Here is a 25,416-nt window from a genome sequence, read left to right as displayed (position 1 = left end):
GGTATATGAAATGAATTACCAGATGATGTAGTTGAGGCACATTCAATAACAACATTGAAAATATATTTTGAGCAGTATATGGATAAGAAAGGTTTAGAGGAGTTTAGAGAAAGCAGGAACAGGGTTCTGGAAGATCAGCCATGATCATATTCAATGGCGGTGCTGGTTCAAAGGGCCGAATGTCCTACTCCTGAACATATTTTCTATGTTTCTATGTTTCTATGTATGGACCAGGTACATACAAATGGGAAGAGTTTGAATGGGGCAACTTGGTCGGCATGGACAAATTGGGCCGAATGGCCTCATCCGTGCAGTATGATTATATGAATCCATGATTTGGTCTGTTCGTAGTGAAAGTTTAGGGCTCATTTCCATAAAGGTAGGGGAAACAATTCTTAACTTTCGAGGCTGTGAGTTACGAAATGAGAAGGAGCATATTTTCAGTATGAAGAGGTGAATGTCTCCCTTCTGTGTCATAAATGTCTGGTTCTATGATTTCGTGTTTCACGTTCCTTTGGCTTTGTTGACCAGGTAATTGATTTGCAGGTTGTTCTGTATACCGATGATAAAGTGAGTCATAATGGAACAGTCTCTTTTCATCTGTTTTTCAGAATATAGATAAATGGACCTTCAATGTATTTGCACTGAATGAGGCCAGTGGAGAACACACACTGAGATTTGTTATTTATGAACTTTTCACCAGATATGATCTCATTAGTCGTTTCAAGGTTAGTGTGTGACTTTTTGGTTTATTTGAATGTACAATCATGTGCACATGTCGTTAACATTTTCCAATATAAAATGTTGAGAAAATAAAGGTGAATTCTAATCTCTAAATCTACCTGCACTTTAAATATTTCTGGTAATCTATTCCCCTCACCACTTTAAGGTAGAAAATTGAGACTTCGAGAGATCCACTACTGTCTAAGGGAAATAATTCCTGCACATCTCAGATTTAAATGACCATCCCCATATCTTATAATTATCTTACCTTGTTTGACACTGGAAAAACCGTCTTAGCACCTGCCTTCCCATTTTTCTTTCTGCTATGCCCCAAAGAATATGGCACAGTGGCACAGCTAGTCAAACCGCAGTCTCATAGCAAATGTGTCCTAGGTTCAAAGTTTGCATCGAAGGTAGACACAAAATGCTGCAGTAACTCAGCGGGTGAGGCAGCATCTCTGGAGGGAAGGAATGGGCGACGTTTCGGGTCGAGACTGTTCTTCAGGCTGATTTCAGGGGAGGGGGCGGGACAAAGATAGAATGCAGGCGGATAGAATGAGGGAACGGTCCCTGCGGAAAGCAGAAAGGGGTGGAGATGGGAAGATGTGGCCAGTAGTGGGATCCCGTTGTAGATGATGAAAATGTTGGAGGATCATATGCTGTATGCGATGGCTGATGGGGTGGAAGGTGAGGACAAGGGGGACTCTGTCCTTGTTATGAATGGGGGGAGGGGGAGTAAGAGCAGAGCTGCTGGATATCGAGGAGACCCTAGTGAGAGCCTCATCTATAATGGAGGAGGGGAACCCCCATTTCCTAAAGAATGAGGACATCTCCGATGCCCTGGTATGTCAACTTCTCAACATCGGCGAGATCAAGCCCAGGCTCGGCGATCGTTTTACTGAACACCTCCGCTCAGTCCGTCTTAACCGACCTGATCTCCCAGTGGCTCAGTACTTTATCTCCCCCTCCCATTCCCAATTTGACTTTTCTGTCCTGGGCCTCCTCCATTGTCAGAGTGAGGCCCATTGCAAATTGGAGGAACAGCACCTCATATTTTGCTTGGGTATTTTGCCCAGAGGTATGAACATTGACTACTCCAACTTCAGATAGCCGTTGCTTTCTCTCCCTGTTCCCTTCCCCTTTCCAGTTTTCCCACTAATCTTACTGTCTCTGCCTACATTCTATCTTTGTCCCACCCCATCCCCTGTCATCAGTCTGAAGAAGGGTCTCGACCTGAATCGTCGCCCATTTCCTTCCCTCCAGAGATGCTGCCTCACCCACTGAATTACTCCAGCATTTTGTGTCTACCTTCGATTTAAACCAGCATCTGTAGTTCTTTCTCTCACCCTTCAAAGTTTGCATGTTTTCCCTAAACACAGATCCTTCCTCTGGCTATTCTGGCTTCCTCTCACAAGGTTAATTGGCTTCTGTAAACTAGGAACTAGGAGAATAAAGTGAGGATTGATGGTCTGAAGGGCCATGTTGTATGATGCTGACTCAATGAATGCAAATTTAACATTTGGGTCATTGGAATCGATGTTAGTGACATTTAAGTGCTGGAGAAACCCATAGAAAATATATTTGATTGCCCAAAAGTGTTCTGGATCTTGACATTGTCTGCAATGATATCGTAAGTATAACTGTGATGTTCTCTGAGGTATATTTTAACACAGGGCAAAGAGCAGCTAAAAAAGGTTTACAAGTAATACTACAAGAATTTATCTTTAGTGATGTCATGTGTTTGTAGATTTATGGTGGAACCTAAATCATCACTTTTCACCCTTCATCACTCAGAATATGTTTTGGCTGTTGCCCCCGGAACCTAAACAGTATAATCATATTGGTGCAGGTGTTTATAAAGTGAGATTTATTTAATGGTGCATGCATTCTTCAATCGTGGAACATCAGCATTTTCAGTTTCCACTAAGACCAATGCTCCCATTGGTTTTATGGAAATATCTTTGGAATTTCCAAGGAAATCTCACTATTATTGCAGGGTGCTACTTATTAAGTAAAGGATGATATTAAAAGATTTTCTCTTCATTTTAGCAATCCTGCAAGTGGGAGTGCATTGAGAAGATATATAATTGATCTGTACAGGGAGACCTATACTAAATGAATTAATGCAAATCCTCATCACTTCAGTCAACTTATCATGCAGTCAACTTATGGACCGAGCAAGTTAATAATAGATTTAATATGTTTAATATTGCCAACAAATATTCAAGACCTCATCAGATTTATGGAACCATTAGTGTTCTGTTTTGCAAATAAAGTAATCTGTGCTCAAAACAAATGCTTCCTTCCATTGTTTTACTTAAGGGCTCTCTTTTTAATATGCTGTATTCATTGTGTACAACTATAGATGACAGTAAATGACTTATTCGGAATGTTGGTACTGTGAGCCTGTTTTTGATTTTTATTTATTCTGCATTTATAAGTGTATTTTCCGAATTCAGTTGATGCATTTTCCAGTCCTTCTATCAGAGTCCTGGCTGTCCCATCTATATTTTTCTCTCTGGTGAATGATTCTTATCTTTCAGGTCTGAGGTATAATCAAATGTTAGAAAAAGAGAATTTCATTTCTCAACATTTTCAGTAACAAACTGAACAACTCACTCCAGGATTTATTTATGTATGGACATTGTGGGCCAAATGGATTCTTGGGCTGGCAGCTTAGTCACTCAGGCCTGATGGGTTGGCAGCTCAGTCACTCAGACCTGGTGGGCTGGCAGCTCAGTCACTCAGGGCTGGTGGGCTGGCAGCTCAGTCACTCAGGGCAGGTGGGCTGACAGCTCAGTCACTCAGGGCTGGTGGGCTGGCAGATCAGTCACTCAGGGCTGGTGGGCTGGCAGTTCACTCATGGCTATTCCTTGAAATTCCATTTCAAGCAGAGTACAGGCCACCAAGTTCAGTTTCATAGCATTTCCAGCAGAGTGCAGGCCACCAAGTTCAGTTTCATAGCATTTCAGGCAAAGTGCAGGCCACCAAGTTCAGTTTCATAGCATTCCAGGCAGAGTGCAGGCCACCAAGTTCTGTTTCATAGCATTTCCAGCAGAGTGCAGGCTGTCTTCATCAATGGAACAGTGATGGAGAGAGTCCAAATTTTCAAATTCCTGGGCATGCATATCTCTGAAGATCTATCCTGGAACCAGCACATTGATGCAATCATTAAGAAAGCCCATCAATGCCTCTATTTCCTTTGAAGATTGTGGAGATTTGGTATGCCTCTTAAACTTCTTTAGGTGTACAGTAGAGAGCATATTGACTAGTTGCATCACGGCCTGGTCCGGGAACTCACTCATCCAGGAACGAAGAAGATTGCGAAAAGTGGTGACTACTGCCCAGTCCATCCCATTTGACTGACCTACCCATCATCGAAGGGATCTACAGGAATTACAGCCTCAAAAAGGCGTTCAGCATCATCAGAGACTCACACCACCCTGGCCATGCTCTCATTTCACTCCTACCATCAGATAGAAGATATAGGAGCCTGAAAACTGTAACGTCCATGTTCAGGCACAGGTTCTTCACTATAAGCACTAGGCTATTAAAACACTACAACCTCCAAATAAGCTATAAAACATTTTTAGGTGTTTATAATGATGTTTACGGAGTACTATGTTTGCGTATCAATTGTGCTACTGTAAGTAAGAATTTCATTGTTCCATTTTGAGGCATATGACAATAAAACACACTTGACCCTTTCTTGACTCTCGACTCTTGACTTTGTGTCCGTTAATTGCTTTCAGTTTCTGGCAGTGGAAATGGGATTGGAGTAGTTTATGGTATTCTGTTGAAAGCAGCATGAATTCTGTATGTAAAGCCAGTTGGTGTGTAGATTAATGATTCTAATTTTTTTTAGCATCATTGAACTACTTTAGTACACAGATTTCTCAAATTCATTTTCAGAAATTGCCACGTTAGAAATGAAGCTTATAGCTTTTGAATTTGTGAACCAATGTCATAATTAACGCGACATCGCCAATTTTTTCATGAAGTTTATTTAACTATAATTCAAAATGTGAGCAGAAGAAATTAATTTTGTTCAAAGATAATCATGTTTGCTTATTTTTTCTTTTCTCTTTTTCTTCCTTTGATTTTTTTTCATGTTTCACTCACTGAGATTTAATAGAAAATATGGGAGATTTCCCCAGCTTTATATTAATCTGAACACTGGACACCAACAGAACAGTGTGGATTCAGATTTCTAAATTGATAAATTTGATTTTCTGTTTAAGCAGGATGAATAATACAAGTGAATAGATCTTTGTTCATTTGATCTTTTATTTTCTTACAGATCCCTATTTCCTCCCTTGTGTCATTAATTGAAGCTCTGGAAGTTGGATATACAAAGTACAAAAATCCCTATCACAATCTACTGCATGCAGCAGATGTTACACAAACTGCCCATGCTCTTCTGCTGAGAACTGGTATTGTGGTAAGTACTGAGTGTAATCCTCTATAAATTGCTTCTGTATAACTAATGCAATAAAACCAGGGGAACGGAAGAATTTTCTGTCTTTTCTGTATATCATAGAAAGTGGCTGAAATTCCAGTGAGCTAACCAATGGTTTGGTTGTAATTCAATATATTGTGCTGTTGTGCCACATTGTTGCCTGAATGAGCTGATGTCAATTATACATTTATGCATCAATCTGAAGTTGTTTATCTGTTAATTTGATATCTATTCCTGTATTTAATCTTTTGGGCTTTCCTCAGTCGTAAGATGCCAACGGAAATTTTATTGCAGACGAACATGACACAAATGTACAGCCATAATCACTCCAATCCTCACAGAGAGGCGGGATTGTGAACTTAACCTCCAAATTTTCACCTACATCTTGTTTTTAATGGAAACATTTATTTTCGAACGCTATATCATTAAAAAAAATTGATGCAAGAGAGTATTCAGCCCATTGTGTCAATGTCCGGAGTTAAAGCCTTTCCCAGCCTAATCCTACCTTCCTGTAGTTGGCCCAAAGCCCTGTTGGTCATGATTATAGAGTCAGGATCATAGTCATACAGCATGGAAACAGGCAATACTGCTTCTCATACATGCTGACCAAGATACCCCATCTAAGCTAGTATTTTATCCACATTAGGCCCATATCCCTCTAAACCTTTCTTATCCTTGCACCTGACTAAATGTCTTTTAAATGCTTTTATGGTATCTGCTTCAACTACCTTTTCTGGCAGTCATTCCATATACCCACCACCTTCTGAGTGGAAAACGTTGCCCCACAAGTTGTTATTACATCTGCCCCTCTCACTTCAAACATATGTCATCTCATTTTTTGATTTCCCTACCCTGGGTAAAAAACTCAGTGCACCTTATCTATTCAGTTTAGAGATACAGTGGAAACAGGCCTTTCGGCCCATCGAGTCCGTGCCGACCAGCGAACATTCTATATGACCGAGTGCACATGACATCCTATGTGCATGGTTTGAACACAAGCCCTTGCGTGTAGTTTTTGTGTGTTATGTGCATCTATTCCTGTGTATGGGGGATCTTTCATGGGAGTGTGCTGTGTATGTTCATATTTTGGTGCTGAATTTCTTTAGGTATTTTCATCACAATAACATTGTCATAAACCCCAACTACAGGCACACCCCGACATACATAATAGCGACTTATATAAACTCGCATTTACGTGAGCAATTCTTTAAGCCCGCTGACACTCACGTCGAAGCTCCCATGTGGTCTTTGCATCAGAGCTCCAAGATGGTCTCCGTGTCAGAGCTCCACTGTGGTCTCCACATCGGAGCTCCCACATGGTCCCTGCATTGGAGGTCACCCATGGCCTCCACATCAGAGCTCCTCTGTGGTTTCCACATCGGAGCTCCGACGTGGTCTCCACATTGAATAGTAAATGTATGCATGCGCAGAAGCACTTTTATTTCTGACTTGCCTAACATTTCACTCGTGCAAGGGTCTGTGTGACTTTACCCTTATTTAAGTCGGGGAGCTTCTGTATGTTGGCACATAAGAGAAGCATGGATGATAAGATGGCGTGCAGTGAGTAAACAAAGGTAAAAGTAGGAACAAAAAAAAATTGTTCGGCGCGGACTTGTAGGGCCGAGATGGCCTGTTTCCGTGCTGTAATTGTTATATGGTTATATGGTTAAATAGATCTTTGTTAGGATGAGAGCCTTTGACAGGACATTGCACAGGGATTGGTGCTGTTCTCAACCTACATTAATGATTTAGCAAGAGGAATCAGGTGAGATATATCAAAGTGTGTTGATGCAAAGCTAGATGGCAATGTGGAATGTGAGGAGGATGCACAAGGGGGTTCAGGAGCTCATAGACAAATGGGGAAGGATGTGGGTGATGGAATACAAAGTAGAAAAACTGTTATTTGCTTTTGTCGAAAATAGAAAGGTGCAATTAAGGGGATTTGGGATTAATGCAGAAATAATTTTTTTGAATGGTAGAGCAGGTGTGAGAGTCCAAAGGGCTTATTACTACTGTTATTTCTCAACTTTTATGAAGCAGAGCAGACCATGCGGCTCCTCAAGCCTGCTCAGTGTGCAATAAGATCATGGCTGAACTGATTTTGGCCTCTAATTCCTTTCCTCATAACCCCTCACACCTCCATAGACTAAAATTCTGTTTGTCTCTAAATAGAGTTTTACGCGGACATCTCCTGTCACCCACTGTCATCCCAGATATAATACAGTACAATGAATACATCATATCTATCATATCTATCTATCATATCATTCATATCTATCTATATATTAAAACTGTGTGTGTGTGTGTGTGTGTGTGTGTGTGTGTGTGTGTGTGTGTGTGTGTGTGTGTGTGTGTGTGTGTGTGTGTGTGTGTGTGTGTGTGTGTGTCAGACAGTTTGTTTTTGGCCTTTGATTCCTTGGTGAAATTCCGTGATGTTTTCTATTTCGCTAGCGATTTAACGTTTACATCGGCTAATCCACTCCTCATTCGAATTGGACATTGTTATGTACACATTTTTAAATAAAATCCTTCCCCACCCCCACTCACTCATTTTCAAATCTAAACCGGACTCACGAGCTTCTTGACGACACAATGCCACATCCCGACCTATCCGGGCCCACCTGCCTCCAGGCCCCCCCCCCCCCCCGCCACTGTGCATTAAAGGCGCAGAGAGATCCAGAAACTTCTGCAGAACAAACATTCTACAGCTCCATTCCGCTGTAGCTTCTTTGTTCTACACATCTCGGGACAGCGACTTCTCACCCGCTGAACCTTATCATCACTGTTGGCGCAGCTCGTGAAGCCTTGCGCGCTCATTCCAGCTGTGGGTTTACAGAGTCAGAAGCCGCTTCTCTCTCCCTCTCTTCATTTGAAAGCCCGGCTTCCCTCCACCCTCACACCCACCCGCTGCCCGCACCATGCCAAGTACGCTCGCGCCAAGCCTCCCGCAGCTGGACTCACGCCCGCCCGCACGCTCACTCCAACCCCCCCCCCCCACCCCCTCCCCCCACTTCACCTCTCTCCCCCATCCTCCCCTTCCTCTCCCCTTCACGCCCACTCGCCCTCTCCCCCCAGAGAGAGCAGAATGCCGGCTGTTGCCAGAACCACAACCGCAGTTTTTCAGCTTCTGTCATCTATGCCCGACTGACCTGCTTCAGGGGAGAAATCCCGCTCGCCCGTGTGTGTGTGTGTGTGTGTGACTTGTTTGTGGGGCGGGCACGCGCTCTCCATTCAAGCAGACACTCTCATCTGTTTGTGGGGGCGGGTGCTTAATGTGTGTGACGCTAGAGAGGGGCACACAGAGAGGGACACACGCTCCTCCCCCTGAACTCCACAGTCTTCACTGTGTGCCCCTCTCTGTGTGCCCCTCTCTGTGTGCCCCTCTCTGTGCATCAGTGGATAGGGCGGTTATGGGATAAAAGGATCTAATTATTAATATTAATATAATATCAAGGGGGTAGTTAGTGTGGGGGTGGTTAGTGTGTGTGACGCCGCATGCTGCCCCGCACCCCCCCCCCCCCACCCGCAAACGCGTGTTGGGGGAACAGACCCAACGGGTCTGCACTACTAGACTAGGTCTAGTAACTATTAAAACTCTGTGTGTGTGTATGTGTGTGTGTCATTTTGCATGTGAAACGTATCTCCTTGAAAACCAATGCCGAAACAGGAAAATGTTTACATATTTCAGTAGAGATTTTTCGTGCGAGATTAGAAATCCACTCCTCTGTACCTTCGGTACATTATTTTCCTGGCTTTTTAATTAAAATTGTTGACCAATCTGACCTTTTTAGAAAAAAATCTGACCGCTGACCAGCTGCTGACGTTACAATAACAGTGAATTTTTTACATCTTCTGGTAGAAAATTTCATTATGATTTCAAAAATCCAATTCTCTATAAATTTGGTCGATTATTTCCCAAGATATTTACTAACATTTATCACCAAACTGATATTTTAAAAAAATATTAAGGTTTCCCAGCTGCTGACCTCACAATGCCTTTGCACCTGGCCCAACTGCCTCCTGGCACCGCCCGCCCTGCCCCCCCCCCCCAACCCTGCCTGCAGGTCCCGCCCGGCCCCGCCCTGCTGACCTCACAATGACTTTGCACCTGGCCCAACTGCCTCCTGGCCCCGCCCCCCCCAGCCTGCCAGGTTGTTGATTCCATTGTTTTTCATTGAATTGAATTGAATTATTTCTCACTTAACATCACTAATTCTTAACATTAACTTTTAATTTCAAAGACAGTTAAAAAAAAAAAGTGCTATATCGGACCCGCCTATGTGGGTGTGTTGCGGGGGGGTGGGGTGTTTGTGGGGGTGGGGGGGGGGTGTTTGGTTTGGGGGGTGTCCTCCCTGAATTCCTAGAGCTGCCAACAGCTTTCCTGCATGAGACACGGATGCATTCTGAACGTGTGACGCACGGTTGCATTTCGCTCTCTCTCTCCCCATCTCGCCCCCCCTTCTCTCTCGCGACCCCTACCCCCCGCTAGCGCGCCGCCCCCTAAACAAAAGCGATCGCCTCCCATCTATAATACCCGCCCTCTACACCATCCCCTGCAACCCCCATACCCGAACCCCACCCCACCTCTCCCCAACCTTACCTCTCCCCCCTTCCCCCCTCTCTACTCATCTCTCTCTCCCCCTCTCTCTCTCTCCCCCTTCCTCTTTTCTTTGGGTTGGGGGGGGGGGGGGGGTTGGTTAGTGTGTGTGTGATGCACAGGCTTCTCCCCTGAATTCCATAGAGCTGCACACAGCTTTCGTGCATGAGATGTGCACGCTTCATTTACAGAACATTCTGAACGCGTGACGCATGGTTGCATTTAGTTCTGTCTCTCCCCATCTCTCTCTCGCCCCATCACTCTCTCTGCCCTCACTCTCTACCTCCCCCCCTCTCTAGACACGCCTGCGTTGGGGGCTATGCGTCAGTGGATAGGGCGGTTATGGGGTAAAAGGAGCAAATTAATAATAATATCAAGGGGGGTAGTTAGCGTGTGTGTGGGGGGGGGGGGGGGGGAGTTAGTGCGTGTGACGCCGCTGGCCGCCTCCCCCCAGCCCCACACTCCCCCACGACCACACGTTGGGGGAATAGACCCAACGGGTCTGCACTTGGTCTAGTATACTTTTAAAACTCTGTGGGTGTGTGTGTGGGGGGGTGTGGGTGTATGTCATTTTGCCTTTGAAACGTATCTCCTCGCAAACCAGAGGCAAAAACACGGAGATTTGTACAATTTCGGTATGGACTTAACTTATGATTTCATAAATGCACTCCTCTCTAAATTCGGTCAATTATTTCCCCAGATTTTGAATAAAGTTGTTCACAAAACTCACTTTTTAAAATATAATCGCCGCTTGCCAGCTGCTGACAATGCCCACAATGCCCACATGCCCACTAATCCAGGCCCACCTGCCTCCTGGCCCCGCCCCCCCCGCCACTGTGGATTAAAGGTGCAGAAAGATCGAGAAAGTTCTGCAGAACAAAGATTCTACAGCTCCGTTCCGCTATAGGATCTTTGTTCTGCAGCGGTGCCTCACGCGCTGAACCTTCTCCTCACTGTCAGCGCAGCTCGTGAAGGCCCGCCCGCCTACGCGCTCATTCCAGCTGTGGGATTCCAGAGTCAGAAGCCGCTTCTCTCTCTCTCCTCATTTGACAGCCCACTCACTCGCCCGGCTCCCCTCCAACCCCCCCCCCCCTCCTCTTCTCACCTCCTCCCCTCTCCTTCCTCCCTCTCTCCCCTCTCCTCTCTACCAAATATCCTATACCGCTATAGGATCTTTGCTCTCTACCCGTCATGATCGTCTGTGTCCCCCCCCGCCCCCCGGCCAGCCCGGCTCTGTCACGCTGGCGGAAGCCACGATCGGCTGGTCCCCCCCTGCTTTTCACCGTCCTCAGATCGCTCTCTCCACCCTCCCCTCCACCCCCCCCCCCTGTCTCTTGACCTTTTCTCTCTGTCTCTCCCCATTCTCGCTCTGCTCTCACTCTCTACCCCCCCCTCCCCTTCCTCTCCAAACGCACCTACGAGTTGGGGGCTATGTGTCAGTGGATAGGGCGGTTATGGGGATAAAGGAGCAAATTAATAATATTAATATAATATCAAGGAGGGTAGTTAGTGTGTGTGTGGGGGTGGTTAATGTGTGTGACGCCGCATGCTGCCCCGCACCCCCATCCTCCCGCCAACGCGCATTGGGGGAACAGACCCAATGTGTCTGCACTTGGTCTAGTAACTTATAAAACTCTGATCTTGGATGTGTTTGTGTGGGTGGGTGGGTGTGTGCGTGTGTCTTTTCATATGTGATTCACCTCTCCTCGAAAACCCGACGCGGTAACGGTGATTTTCCGGTAGAGATTTACCTCATGATTTCAAAAATCCTCTCATCAGTAAATTTGATTAATTATTTCCCGAGTTTTTTAATGAATTGTTCACCAATCTGACAAATTTTTAAACGAGCTGGATGATGTCACAATGGCTCCTCTCACTCATAGGAGCCCTTCCAGCCGTCCTTCACCCCCCACCCCCCAGGCTCTAGATTAAAGCAGCTGACGAGTTACGTTAACCCCCCCGACTCACAGTCATTTTGTCGCCTCCCGACTGTCGACTAGCACTCGCTGGGCCGTACGCTCGCGCCTATGCTCCAGTTTCCTGACAGAACCCGAGATGGTACATTAACCCTCCCCCCGACACAGTTAATTTTTCGCTTCCTGACTCGCTGTTGACTCAGCCCCACCCACAGCCCAGCTGCTGAACATGAAGTACGCTCGCGCTTGGGCTCGGGTTCTAGAACATGGCGGCGGCGACCGTTATCGTCGAGCAGGCAGCGCGATGGAAAGGTGGCCCTGGCGGCCATTACTCCCTCTGGGAGAGGCCGTCTATGGAGACCTGCGATTCCTCCGTTGATCGCAGGGCCACGGGGAATTGTGACGTCTTTTCCTCACTGGTGATCCCGATCCCACCTGGCGATCTCTGGCTCTCACGGGGAACGACCTCCTCTCCATCTCCCCCACCCGATCATCTGTCACGCAGGTGGGTGGGCTTCCCGTCGCGGAAGCCATGATCTTTTGACCGTCTGCCCACTCGCAGCAGCAGGGTCGCCCGCTCAAAATACGCCGTAAATCAGAAACCCCAGCTCCAAAAGGCAGCAAGCTCCGCTGCTTCTATGTCCCTCATTGTGCCTCTGTGTCCCTCACTATGCCTCCGTGTCCCTCTCTGTGTCCCTCTGTGTGCCTCCGTGTCCCTCACTGTGCCTCTGTGTCCCTCTCTGTGTCCCTCACTATGCCTCCGTGTCCCTCTCTGAGCCCCTCTCTGTGCCTCCATCACTCTCGGTGTCCCTCTCTGTGCCTCTGTCTCCCTCTCTGTGCCTCTGTCTGCCTCTCTGTGCCTCTGTCTCCCTACCTGTGCCTCTGTCTCCCTCTCTGTGTCGCTCTCTGTGGCTCTGTGTCCCTCTCTGTGCCTCTGTGTCCCTCTCTGTGCCTCTGTGTCCCTCTCTGTGCCCCGGTGTCCCTCTCTGTGCTGCTGTGTCTCTCTCTGTGCCCCTGTGTCTCTCTCTGTGCCTCTGTGTCCCTCTCTGTGCCCCGGTGTCCCTCTCTGTGTCCCTCTCTGTGCTGCTGTGTCTCTCTCTGTGCCCCTGTGTCTCTCTCTGTGCCCCTGTGTCTCTCTCTGTGCCTCTATGTCCTTCTCTGTGCCTCTGTGATCTTCTCTGTGCCTCTGTGTGTCTCTCTCTCTATTCTCCTACCTCTCTAGCCACGCCTGCGAGTTGGAGGCTATGCGTGGGTGGATAGGGCAGGGCATGGGGTAAAAGGAGTGAATGAATAATATTAATATGATATTAATTGTGGTGGTTAGTGTGTGTGTGTGTGAGAAGTGGTTAGTGTGTGTGTGTGAGAGGTTGGTTAGTGTGTGTGTGACGCTGCAGGCCGCCCCCTCCCCTCGCAACCGCACGTTGAGGGGACGGGACCCAATGGGTTCCTCTTGGTCTAGTTACTGTTAAAATTGACAATATGCACATTAAGACTTCCAACAAGATAAGATGGATTTCAACACTTAATCATAGGTATAAATAGCTGACAGTGAAATCCCATTTTTTAACTATTATCGAAATCACATGAATTACATTTAAATTCTTAATTACTGCTCCTTTAATGTTGCTAACTTTGTGGAACCATGAGTGCTGCAGCAAAACAATTGGATCATGCTGGAAAATGAGGACTACAATTGTGATGCTTGAATAAACTGTGCCAGCCTGGCCTGACATAGGGTACACCTGAAATTTCTGTTCATGTCGTCGTATTCTGACAGCTGTGAGTAGGGCGCACCAAGCACATTGTTTATTGCATCATTGCATAGCCACAGGGTGTTATTGAGGAGTCAAGCTGAAGTGAAGTCTATGAGATTCATTATGAAACGGGGTGACATATGAGATTAATGTGAAGTGTCCAAAACATAGAAGCATTCTATGTTTAATGAGCTAAGCTATTTGGACATATACAGTAAACAAATCCCATTTCCAAACTGTTGCACTCTCTCCCACACGTCTCCAAATTGTATCCCTCTCCTGCACACTAAACAACAGTCTCTATTTTATTCAGACTCTTTCTCTAACATTCATATTTTCCACCTCGCTCTCAGACATGTAACACAGCCACATGTCATGAGTACACACCCTCCCAGTCACATTGCAAGATGTTTAGCTTCCATATCTTGTAGAAAACCTGGAGCAGTAACAACAGACAGACACATGTGATACAAATTCTATTACAGTGTTTTCAACAGAGTGCAGTATCGATGTACTCACTGTAATAGAATTTCCAATTCTATTATCCAAAATAGTGTATCATATCCAAAATAGTACACAGTCTGAAATGGCAAATGGTCTTTGGAGAAACAGTGGGCTGACATTGGCTGGCTATGATTTCTATTTCTATATAATGCAGGCTTTGAAATGTTACACACATATTGTGAAGTACAACTCTGATAACCCATTAATTCTGGACGATTATGCATCTGGTCATAAGCTCCCTTCCCGCACGTCACAGCTCCATTTCTATCATTCCCTTCCCATTCAGAGCTCTGGTCCCTGCACTCCTTCCACTTAGCAGGGTCCCAGTTCCTGTGAGCCCTTCTAATTCACTGGTGCCCCTATTTACGTGCCCCCTTACCTGCACACTTTACATGTTCGCACATGCTGATGTAATAGCAAACTTCCCACCATTTACTTACACAGATGCAGTATATTTTTAAAATTGTGAGCTGAAACTTGGTGTTGTGCAGATTTTGTGGTTGTATAAATGAAAGCTCAATAACATTCAGTATAGCATACTTCACACAATTAGGTCTGGGCCGTTCATACTTACGACATGCATAAGACTAGTGTCATCAAGCAAAATGTAATAGATGTTTGGGCATCAGGCACACAAAATGTTTTATGCATTTAAGACCTGCCAGTGCAGCAGTCACTCACACCAAAGCAGATTTTAATTGTTAAGTTGAAGCCTACATTGGCACTAGTTAACGGAGACAGTACGTCTCAAGTCAAGAGTGTTTAATTGCCATATGTACCAATGAATGAATTGAATTGAATTGAATTGAATTGAATTGAATTGAATTGAATTGAATTGAATACCTTTATTGTCATTCAGACCTTACGGTCTGAACGAAATTTCGTGCCTGCAGTCATACATAAAATCATACAATAATAAACAACAATAAACACAAATTAACATCCACCACAGTGTATCCTCCAAGCACCTCCTCACTGTGGTGGAGGCAAAAATCTTAGGGTTACTGTCTCTTCCCTCCTCTTCTCCCTCTGCGATGAACCAATTAAATTCTTACTTGTAAATGCAATACACACAGATAAATATAATAATGAAAAAAATCAATAAATTAATAACCATAATACTAGTGCAAAAAACCCAAAAGTCAGTGCAATCAAAGGCACTGTCCATATAAGTTCAAAGTTGAGGTTAGTGTTGCGTAGCGTTCAATAACATGATGGTTGCTGGGAAGCAGCTATTCCTGAACCGGTTGTGCTTTGCAGGTTCAGGCTTCAAGCAGAAAAAGACTCTTCACATACAGTGAATCAGAAAATGAATACATACAGGTACACGGGGCGGCACAGTGCACAGCCTATAGTGCTACTGCCTCGCTGTTCCAGTGACCTGTGTTCAGTTCTGATCTCTGGTGTTATCTGTGTGCTGTTTGCACTTTCACCCTGTGACCACAAGGGTTTCCTTCAGAATGATCCAGTTTTCTACCATCTGCTATAGATATGTAAGTTGTTATGTTAATTTGCCACCATAAATTACCCCTAGTAGGAAGTGTGGTCAGCAGGGACCTACTGGGCCGAAGGCCAGTTTAAGTTCTGTATCTCTCTATGACATTTTATTACCCGAAACTCTGCAAACCTGAAACTTATTACCTGAAACTTACCTGAAATAAGTATTGTACACGGTCTGAAAATTGCATTACCTACCTATATGCTAATACTTCTGAATTACTGTAAAAATGTATCCTACTGATTTGTAAAGATGTTGCTTCTGTTAGAGCTGCAGTAGGAAAGTAACAGTTATTGCGTCACTTTTAATTTGCAGGGAAACCTCTGACTAAATTAATTTGAATCCATTTTCCATCTAATCTGTTTTGCAGCACTGGATGACAGAACTGGAAATCTTTGCCATGATATTTGCAGCTGCTATTCATGATTATGAACACACTGGAACTACAAACAATTTCCATATTCAGACCAGGTAACATTAATGATTTATTCTCCTCTGCAGAAAAGCCATTCATAGTGAGTCATTTTGCAAATCCCCTATTCATTCAATGATGAGCAATGCTGACATTCATAATTTATTTTTACTTGATGATGTTCAAGTTCAAGTTGAAGTTCAAGAATCTCTGGAACTCTCTGCCACAGAAGGTAGTTGAGGCCAGTTCATTGGCTATATTTAAGAGGGAGTTAGATGTGGCCCTTGTGGCTAAAGAGATCAGGGGGTATGGAGAGAAGGCAGGGACAGGATACTGAGTTGGATGATCAGCCATGATCATATTGAATGGCGGTGCAGGCTCGAAGGGCCAAATGGCCTACTCCTGCACCTATTTTCTATGTTTCTATGTTTCAAAGTGAGTTTATTGTCATGCACACAGAACATAGTAGGCATTGACTACAAAACAGATCAGTGTGTCCATATACCATTATACAATATAAACACATGAATAAATAGACTGATAAAGTGCAAATAACAGATAATGGGTTATTAATGATCAGAGTTTTGTCCAAGCCAGGTTTAATAGCCTGATGGCTGTGGGGAAGTAGCTATTCCTGAACCTGGTTGTTGCAGTCTTCAGGCTCCTGTACCTTCTACCTGAAGGTAGCAGGGAGATGAGTGTGTGGCCAGGATGGTGTGGGTCTTTGATGATACTGTCAGTCTTTTTGAGGCAGCGACTGCGATAAATCCCCTCGATGGAAGGAAGGTCAGAGCCCATGATGGACTGGGCAGCGTTTACTACTTTTTGTAGTCTTTTCCTCTCCAGGGCGCTCAAGTTGCTGAACCAAGCCACGATGCAACCGGTCAGCATGCTCTCTACTGTGCACCTGTAGAAGTTAGAGAGAGTCCTCCTTGACGAACCGACTCTCCGTAATCCTCTCAGGAAGTAGAGGCGCTGATGTGCTTTCTTGATAATTGCATTAGTGTTCTCGGACCAGGAAAGATCTTCAGAGATGTGCACGCCCAGGAATTTGAAGCTCTTAAGAGTTTAAGAAGGAACTGCAGATGCTGGAAAATCGAAGGTACACAAAAATGCTGGAGAAACTCAGCGGGTGCAGCAGCATCTATGGAGCAAAGGAAATAGGCAATGTTTCTGGCCGAAACATTGCCTATTTCCTTCGCTCCATAGATGCTGCTGCACCCGCTGAGTTTCTCCAGCATTTTTGTGTACATTTGAAGCTCTTGACCCTTTCAACCATCGATCCATTGATATAAACAGGACTGTGGGTCCCCATCCTACTCCTTCTAAAGTCCACAATCAGTTCCTTGGTTGTGCTGGTGTTGAGGGCCAGGTTATTGTGCTGGCACCATATGGACAGTTGCTCGATCTCTCTTCTATACTCTGACTCATCCCCATCAGTGATACGTCCCACAACAGTAGTGTCGTCAGCGAACTTGATGATGGAGTTCGCACTGTGACCGGCTATGCAGTCATGGGTATAGAGTGAGTACAGCAGGGGGCTGAGCACGCAGCCTTGAGGTGCTCCCGTGCTGATTGTTATCAAGGCTGACACATTTCCACCAATACGGACAGACTGTGGTCTGTGAATGAGGAAGTCGAGGATCCAATTGCAGAGGGATGCGCAGAGACCCAGTTCTGCGAGTTTGGTAACCAGCTTGGAGGGGATGATTGTGTTAAATGCCGAGCTGTAATCAATGTATAACAGCCTGACATATGGGTTTTGTTGTCCAAGTGGTCCAGAGCGGAGTGGAGGGCCAGCGAAATCGTATCCACCGTTGATCTGTTGTGGCGGTACAATACAAAATCCAATACCCAAACAATTCTCGTTTTCTTTCATATTTTGCATTATTTTTGCACCCTGCAAAATATTTTCCATTATTTTCTTATTCTTTAGTGAAGACAGAGAATGAAATGAGATTTCCAATGGAAAATGGAGCCCCCTTTAAAGCACACAGAAAAATATTTGTGCAGCATTTTCACCAGCCCACACACATAGAAATAGTCAGGGAGTCATAGAGTTATGCAGCGTGGAAACAGGCCCTTCGGCTCAACTTGCCTATGCTGACCAACATGTCCCATCTACACTAGTCCCACCCGCCTGCATTTAGCCTTTATCCTTCTAAACCTATCCTATCCATATACCTGTCCAAATGTTATGATATTAATTGCTTCAACTACCTCTGACAGCTCATTTCATATATCCACCATTCATTGTGTAAAAAATAGTTTCCCTTCAGGTTCCTATCTTTCTCCCTCACCATAAATGTCCTCTTATTCTTGATTCCCCTACTATGACTGAAATACTCTGTGCACTTACCCTATCTAGTCACTTCATGATCATTTACATGTCTATAAGATCACTCTTCATTTTCCAGTACTCCAAGGAATAAAGTCTGCACATTTCATCCTCTCCTTATAGCTCAGGCCCTCGGATTCTGGCAACATCCTCATAAATCTCTCTGCACCTTTCCAGCTTAACACCATCTTTCTTAAAGCAGGGTGACCAAAAATTGAATGCAATACTCCAAAGGTGATCTCAGGTCTTGTACAACTGTAACATAATCTCCCAACTTCTATACTCTGTACTCTGTCTGATGAAGGCCAATCTGCCAATAGCCTTCTTAACCACCCTATCTACCCGTGACACCATTTCCTAGGAACTATGTACCTGCAATCCTATATCCCTCTTTTCTACAACTCTCCCCAGAGCTCGAACATTCACTGTGAAAGTCCTGCCTTGGTTTGACTTCCCAAAATCCATAACTTGCACTTATTGATATTAAACTCTATTAACCATTTGTGTCATCTGCAAACTTGATAATCATGACTTGTAGATGATCATCCAAATCTTTGATATAACCAGAAACAGTGAAGGGCCTGGCATTGATTCACGAGGCACACCTAGTCACACCTTTGAAAAACATCATTCCCCTACACCCTCTGTGTAATTTTGTTCAGAAATACAACATATAAACAAACTGACCAATAAACACCCATACATTAGATCTATCCAACACACTAGGGCCAATTTACAGAAGCCAATGAACCTACAAACTTGCATATCTTTGGAATGTCAGAAGAAACTGGAGCATCCAGAGAACACCCATATGCTCACAGGGAGATGGTACAAACTCCATACAGACAACACCCACAGTCAGCAACCTGGGTCTCATGCGCTGTAAAGCAGCAACTCTACTGCTACACCACTTTGCCCCATTCTGCTTCCTTCCAAGAAACCAATTCCCTGTCCAGGCGCTATGTCTCCCTGGATCCCATGCAATCTAATCTTCCAGAGCTGCCTACCATGCGGAACCTTATGAAATGCCTTGCTAAAGACCATATCGACAATGTCTATAGCTTTTCCCTCATTAACCTTTTTAGTTACTTCTTCAAAAAAACTAAATCAGATTTGTGAGACACAATCTCCCATAAACAAAACAATGCTGACTCTCCCTAATTAGCCCCTAGCTATCCAAAAGCATATTTATTTTATCCCTCAGTATACTCCATAGTTAGACACAAAATGCTGGAGAAACTCAGCAGGTGAGGCAGCATCTATGGAGAGAGTGAATTGGTGACCCGAAACGTCGCCAATTCACTCTCTCCATAGATGCTGCCTCACCCGCTGAGTTTCTCCTGCATTTTGTGTCTACCTTCGATTTTACCAGCATCTGCAGTTATTTCTTAAACATGCTCTTTAGTTACTTAACCTTCCACGGGCATTAGGCTCACTGGTCACTAATTCCCAGGCGTTTCCTTGCTTACGTATATATGTGAATACACAAATGATCACATGAACATTTTAGAGCGGCATATGAATACCGTAAAAGTCCCTGTCACATAGTCAACTTAGCTAAAAGATGCTGGCATTTCCAGCAACCTCAGTACAGGTCTGGGTCTCCTTCACATTATCGGAATTTATTCCCTTGAGGCTTCACTTGAAACCCTTAATTAGGGTTACGTTGATTAGTAATACAGATATTAAAATTATTGTCTGTGAATTATCTGGATCCACAGCAATTCAACCGTTAGTAACAAATACATTATGAGATCACTGGTTAAAATGTGCTGTGTTTGTAACCTGTGGTACTTAGAGAAGCAACCTAGAGATCTTGAGATTAGATTCCCTGGTGGCAGGTTGTGAAATAGTCATGAATAAATCTGCTAGAAAAAATCTGTTCAATTGCAGTTGGTATCCAATAAAGTAACCATGAAAACTGCCAGCGTTTTCTCTAATGCTTTATTATTGCCAACTCTTTCTCTAATCTACCTACAAAATGTCTGGCCCCAACATTCCTCTGAATTGCGTTCCCACTGAATTGCGTCCCACTGTACGAGGTAATTCAAGAGCTCTCCCGAGTTTAAAAAAAAATCAAACTAGTGGTAAGCACGTAGAATGTACAAAGTGGGTATGTTGGAGCTCGGGACGTCTCTTAGCGGCTCGTAACGCTAACGGCAGGTACTCGGGAAACGCGGTAAGCTCATTAAGACTCGTAAAGATTTTTCAACATGTTGAAAAATGTCCACGAGAGCCCCGAGTACCTACGAGCGGCTATTACCGTAATTCTCCGAATCAGGGGAAACTCGCGAGAACTCTTGAATTAGCTCGTACAGTGGGACAGGCCCTTCAGTTGTATAAACACATTTTTGCTCTCACCTCAACACTGATTCCGGAAGATTTCCTTTCCTCACCCTCTTTGGATAGGCAATAATAAAATGTGTGCTTATTCAAATCACCAATATCCTGCAATGAAATTGAAGGTCACCATTTGATCTGTCTATACTGTAAGAATAATTTGGCCAAGTGCTCATTTAGTAATGGCTTTGGTAGAGATCAAGCTTTCACATGGCAGCACTGATTCTCCGAACATTATTCTATTTCCCTTATGCCCACCAGCTGAGTAATTGCTGCAGTGTTGCAAAAACTCATTCTGTATGGGATATCAGACTGCACGTAATACATTTGCTGGCTGGGACTGAGAATGGTTTGCTTAATCACAGCATCTCTTATTGGCTCATTTGTTCTTGATGAAGTACCAATATATCAAACACAGTGTGAAGTGGTAGTAACAATAATTCACTGTCATTGCTGTCAATGTTTTTCTTTCATAGCCATACATTTAAAATTTAAATGTCCACCCACAGATCTTACTTTGCAATTATGGGAATTTACTTCATCACTGTCTTCACAGAATGAGAAGAGCAAATCATTGAACCTTTATGGGAATTTATATTTAAATGGCAAATCCATTAATTTGTTTCTGGATTGCAGACATACAGAAGCCAAGATTCCAGGCTATCTTCATTGCAAGGCTTATTTTGAACCCAAAATAAGTGTTTTAGTTGCAGTAAACATGTACCATGAATGAGTGCTATCAGAACAATTGGAATTATTAGTGACTTATCTGTATTATGAGTGGTCAGTTTGTATGACCAGCCAGTATTATTGTGGAATGAAAACTCTCCCTTTATGATCCTAAAGATGCAAAAGGATTCTCTGTCTGCTGAGCTTTTGATTTGAATTTCTGTCTTCTTTTCAATCCACGCTGAACGGTATGGCATTTGAGAATATGACCACTACCATGGTAATGGTAGATCTTGATCTTGATCTACCATTTAAGTGGTTTACCCTGACCTGATTCACTTCTGAACAGTCAGTATAATCATAAACTTTCCACTTGTTCAGTACGGATAATCTGCTACTTATTAGACTGTGCTCTCCCTTTCTTCAGCATGTTGGGAGAATCCAGCAATTTACTCAGCAGTAATTTAGCCGGCACCACACTGTCCTGTTGTTAATATTCATTCCATGAGTGTTTACACTATCAATGTCAGAGATTGTGATGCAAAGAATACTACACATACATTTTGATGCATATTAATGTTCTAAAAGAGGATGTTAAGCATTATCCAATCTTTTTCACTGAGTTGAAGATCATTTTTGAGAACATAATGGCAGGAAGCACATGAAGGTCCAACATAAGAGATTAGTATACAAACTTAAAGCACACGGTATTGGGGGTTCAGTATTGATGGGGATAGAGAACTGGCTGGCAGACAGGAAGCAAAGAGTAGGAATAAACGGGTCCTTTTCACAATGACAGGCAGTGACTAGTGGGGTACCGCAAGGCTCAGTGCTGGGACCCCAGCTATTTACAATATATATTAATGATTTGGACGAGGGAATAGAATGCAACATCTCCAAGTTTGCGGATGACACGAAGCTGGGGGGCAGTGTTAGCTGTGAGGAGGATGCTAGGAGGCTGCAAGGTGACTTGGATAGGCTGTGTGAGTGGGCAAATGCATGGCAGATGCAGTATAATGTGGATAAATGTGAGGTTATCCACTTTGGCGGCAAAAACAGGAAAGTATTATCTGAATGGTGGCCGATTAGGAAAAGGGGAGATGCAACGAGACCTGGGTGTCATGGTACACCAGTCATTAAAAGTAGGCATGCAGGTGCAGCAGGCAGTGAAGAAAGCGAATGGTATGTTAGCATTCATAGCAAAAGGATTTGAGTATAGGAGCAGGGAGGTTCTACTGCAGTTGTACAGGGTCTTGGTGAGACCACACCTGGAGTATTGCGTACAGTTTGGTCTCCTAATCTGAGGAAAAACATTCTTGCCATAGAGGGAGTACAGAGAAGGTTCGCCAGACTGATTCCTGGGATGTCAGGACTTTCATATGAAGAAAGACTGGATAGACTCGGCTTGTACACGCTAGAATTTAAAGATTGAGGGGGGATCTTATAGAAACTTACAAAATTCTTAAGGGGTTGGACAGGCTAGATGCAGGAAAATTGTTCCCGATGTTGGGGAAGTCCAGAACAAGGGGTCACAGTTTAAGGATAAGGGGGAAATCTTTTAGGACCGAGATGAGGAAAACATTTTTCACACAGAGAGTGGTGAATCTCTGGAATTCTCTGCCACAGAAGGTAGCTGAGGCCAGTTCATTGGCTATATTTAAGAGGGAGTTAGATGTGGCCCTTGTGGCTAAAGGGATCAGGGGGTATGGAGAGAAGGCAGGTACAGGATACTGAGTTGGATGATCAGCCATGATCATATTGAATGGCGGTGCAGGTTCGAAGGGCTGAATGGCCTACTCCTGCACCTATTTTCTATGTTTCTATGTTCTATGAAAACACCGCCAGATCCAGCTCATCTCCAAGCCACTCTCCATACTCCTTTGGAAATAAATCATTGTTATTACCTCCTCACTGTATCTAAATCCTTGACCCCACCCCCAGAAGGACTGCAAGAGTTGAAGAAGATTTTTTCGGTTTTGGTTTATTGTTGTCACATGTACCAAAGTGCAGTGAAAATTATTGATTTGCATGCTATCCAATCAGATCAGATAATATTAAACCTAAATCAAATCAAACTTGAGTACTATAGTATAGCAAAGGGGAAGATTCAGCATGCTGAATATAGTTCAAAATATTGTAGCGCACCAGTTCCATAGGCGAATTCCAATGTTCGGCAGTGGGTGGAGGTGAATCAGAGCACCTTAAAGGACAATTATTGACAAGCAGGCATCACAGTGATATCTTCCCATAAAAAGGAATACAATAATGATCACTCTGAGGTAAATTATGAGAAATATAGATAGAGTCAGAACCTATTACCCAGGATAGAAATATCAAACAAGGTTTAAGATGAGGTGGGCAAACCTTAAAATTGTGCGGGGCAAGTTTTTTACACAGAAGATGGTGAATTCATGGAACACACTGTCGGCGACAGTGGTGGAGGCAGATATGATAGTGGAATTTAAGAGACTTTGGATAGGCACTTTGATATGTAGAGAATGGAGGAATGTGGATAATGTGCAGGGAGATAAAAGTTGGTCTTGTTGGTGCGGACATTGTGGGCTAAAGGGGCTGTTCCTGTTCTGCACTGTTCTATGTTCTATATTGAGCAGTTTCCAAATCTTCTTGCAATTTCAGAGGCGTTTTCCTCGTTAGATCTATGGTAGCTCTCAGGATATTCCAATCAGTCCAATTCTCACTCTTGCAAATTATCATCAACTTCCCTTCATTGTCCTTACACCCACATCTGCTAGAGGTATTTTACAGTCGCTAATTAATGTCTTTGGGACGTTGGAGAACCCCAGGGGGAAATCAATACAGTTATGGAAAGAACATTGAAAACTCCAAAACAAACAGTAACTGAAATCATGTTGAAGCCAGGTCACTAGTGCACTGTGTCATCCATAAAGCGTAATCCCAAGTTCTGATTTGAAACAATATGGAGTGGAATTTTAATTGAAAAATATAAATGCAAAATATAGACTCTGCTGTTTAAGACATGTGATCTCAGCTGCTTTGGATAATACATCAAATCATTAACATTTCTTACTACAATTAATATATTTTGGCCTTTAATTGGTAGATCTGATTCAGCTATTCTGTACAATGACCGAGCTGTACTGGAGAGTCATCATGTCAGCGCAGCCTTTCGCCTGCTGCAGGAGGATGAAGAGATGAACATTCCTATTCAATCTGTCCAACGATGACTGGAGGTAAATAAGATCTGCACTTCTGCGCAGCAGAAGGTACAAATGTGAAAAAACGCAGCACACATTTTGAAAGAAAATGTATTCCACACACATGCTCCCATTCGAAAATGGACATCCAAGGCTTCCCCCCTAAAGAAACTGAAAAATAACAGGCAATTTTTGGTCTTAAGTCATCAGTACCGTTCAGGAGTTGTGTGTGTCAGACCCATCCACTAGATGTTGGAGGACACTGGAGCACCCACATGGCCACAGGGAGAATGTGCTAACTCCACACAGACAGCACTCGATATTTGGATGGAACCCAGGTCCCTGGTGCTGTGAGGCAGAGGCTCTACCAGCTGTGCCAATGTGCCACCCAATTTAGTGTGAGGGAAATTTACAGAAAGTGACCTCATATGTAGAAAATATTCTAAACTTAGAGTGAGAGATAATAGGGATAGGTACTAAATTGGGGATTACGTTGTTATTAGGCAGTAGCTAGGGGAGTAAATTGGGGGTACACAAAAATGCTGGAGAAACTCAGCGGGTGCAGCAGCATCTGGGAGCGAAGGAAATAGGCAACGTTTTGGGCCGAAACCCTTCTTCAGACTGATGGGGGATGGGGGCAGAGGGGACGGGGAGAAGAAAGGAAAAAGGAGGAGGAGGAGCCCGAGGGCTGAGGGATGGGAGGAGACAGCCCGAGGGCTGGGGAAGGGGAGGAGACAGCAAGGGCTAACAAAATTGGGAGAATTCAATGTTCATGCCACCAGGATGCAGACTCCCCAAGTGGAAACTGGAAATTCCTTTTCTCCAGAGATGCTGCCTGACCTGCAGGGTTGTCCCAGCATTTTGTGTCTATCTTCTGTATAAACCAGCATCTGCAGTTCCTTCCTACACAATATGCAATGTCAGTTTGAGATCAAGAATTATCTGATGTTGGGGCTCTTGAAGGACAAGGCAGATAAATCCTTATGGGCCTGTCCCACTTAGGTGATTTTTTGAGCGACTACAAGCGACT

At 44.2% G+C, this 25,416-nt stretch overlaps 1 protein-coding gene across 1 annotated transcript in view; it reads left to right on the top strand.

Moving 5' to 3' along the window:
- The window catches only part of pde1c (phosphodiesterase 1C), a 267,349-nt gene that overhangs the window by 153,033 nt on the left and 88,900 nt on the right, over nucleotides 1-25,416 (top strand). The window contains 5 exon segments of the mRNA XM_033020269.1: nucleotides 612-728; nucleotides 5,024-5,164; nucleotides 15,822-15,922; nucleotides 24,293-24,392; nucleotides 24,394-24,422. Of these exon segments, the coding sequence (XP_032876160.1) occupies nucleotides 612-728; nucleotides 5,024-5,164; nucleotides 15,822-15,922; nucleotides 24,293-24,392; nucleotides 24,394-24,422 (488 nt within the window).

The sequence above is a fragment of the Amblyraja radiata genome, chromosome 4 (assembly GCF_010909765.2).
Source record: "Amblyraja radiata isolate CabotCenter1 chromosome 4, sAmbRad1.1.pri, whole genome shotgun sequence".
NCBI classification, from domain to species: Eukaryota; Metazoa; Chordata; class Chondrichthyes; order Rajiformes; family Rajidae; genus Amblyraja; species Amblyraja radiata.
Note: the sequence above shows the minus strand (reverse complement) of the source record. Positions and strands in the feature narration are given on the sequence as shown.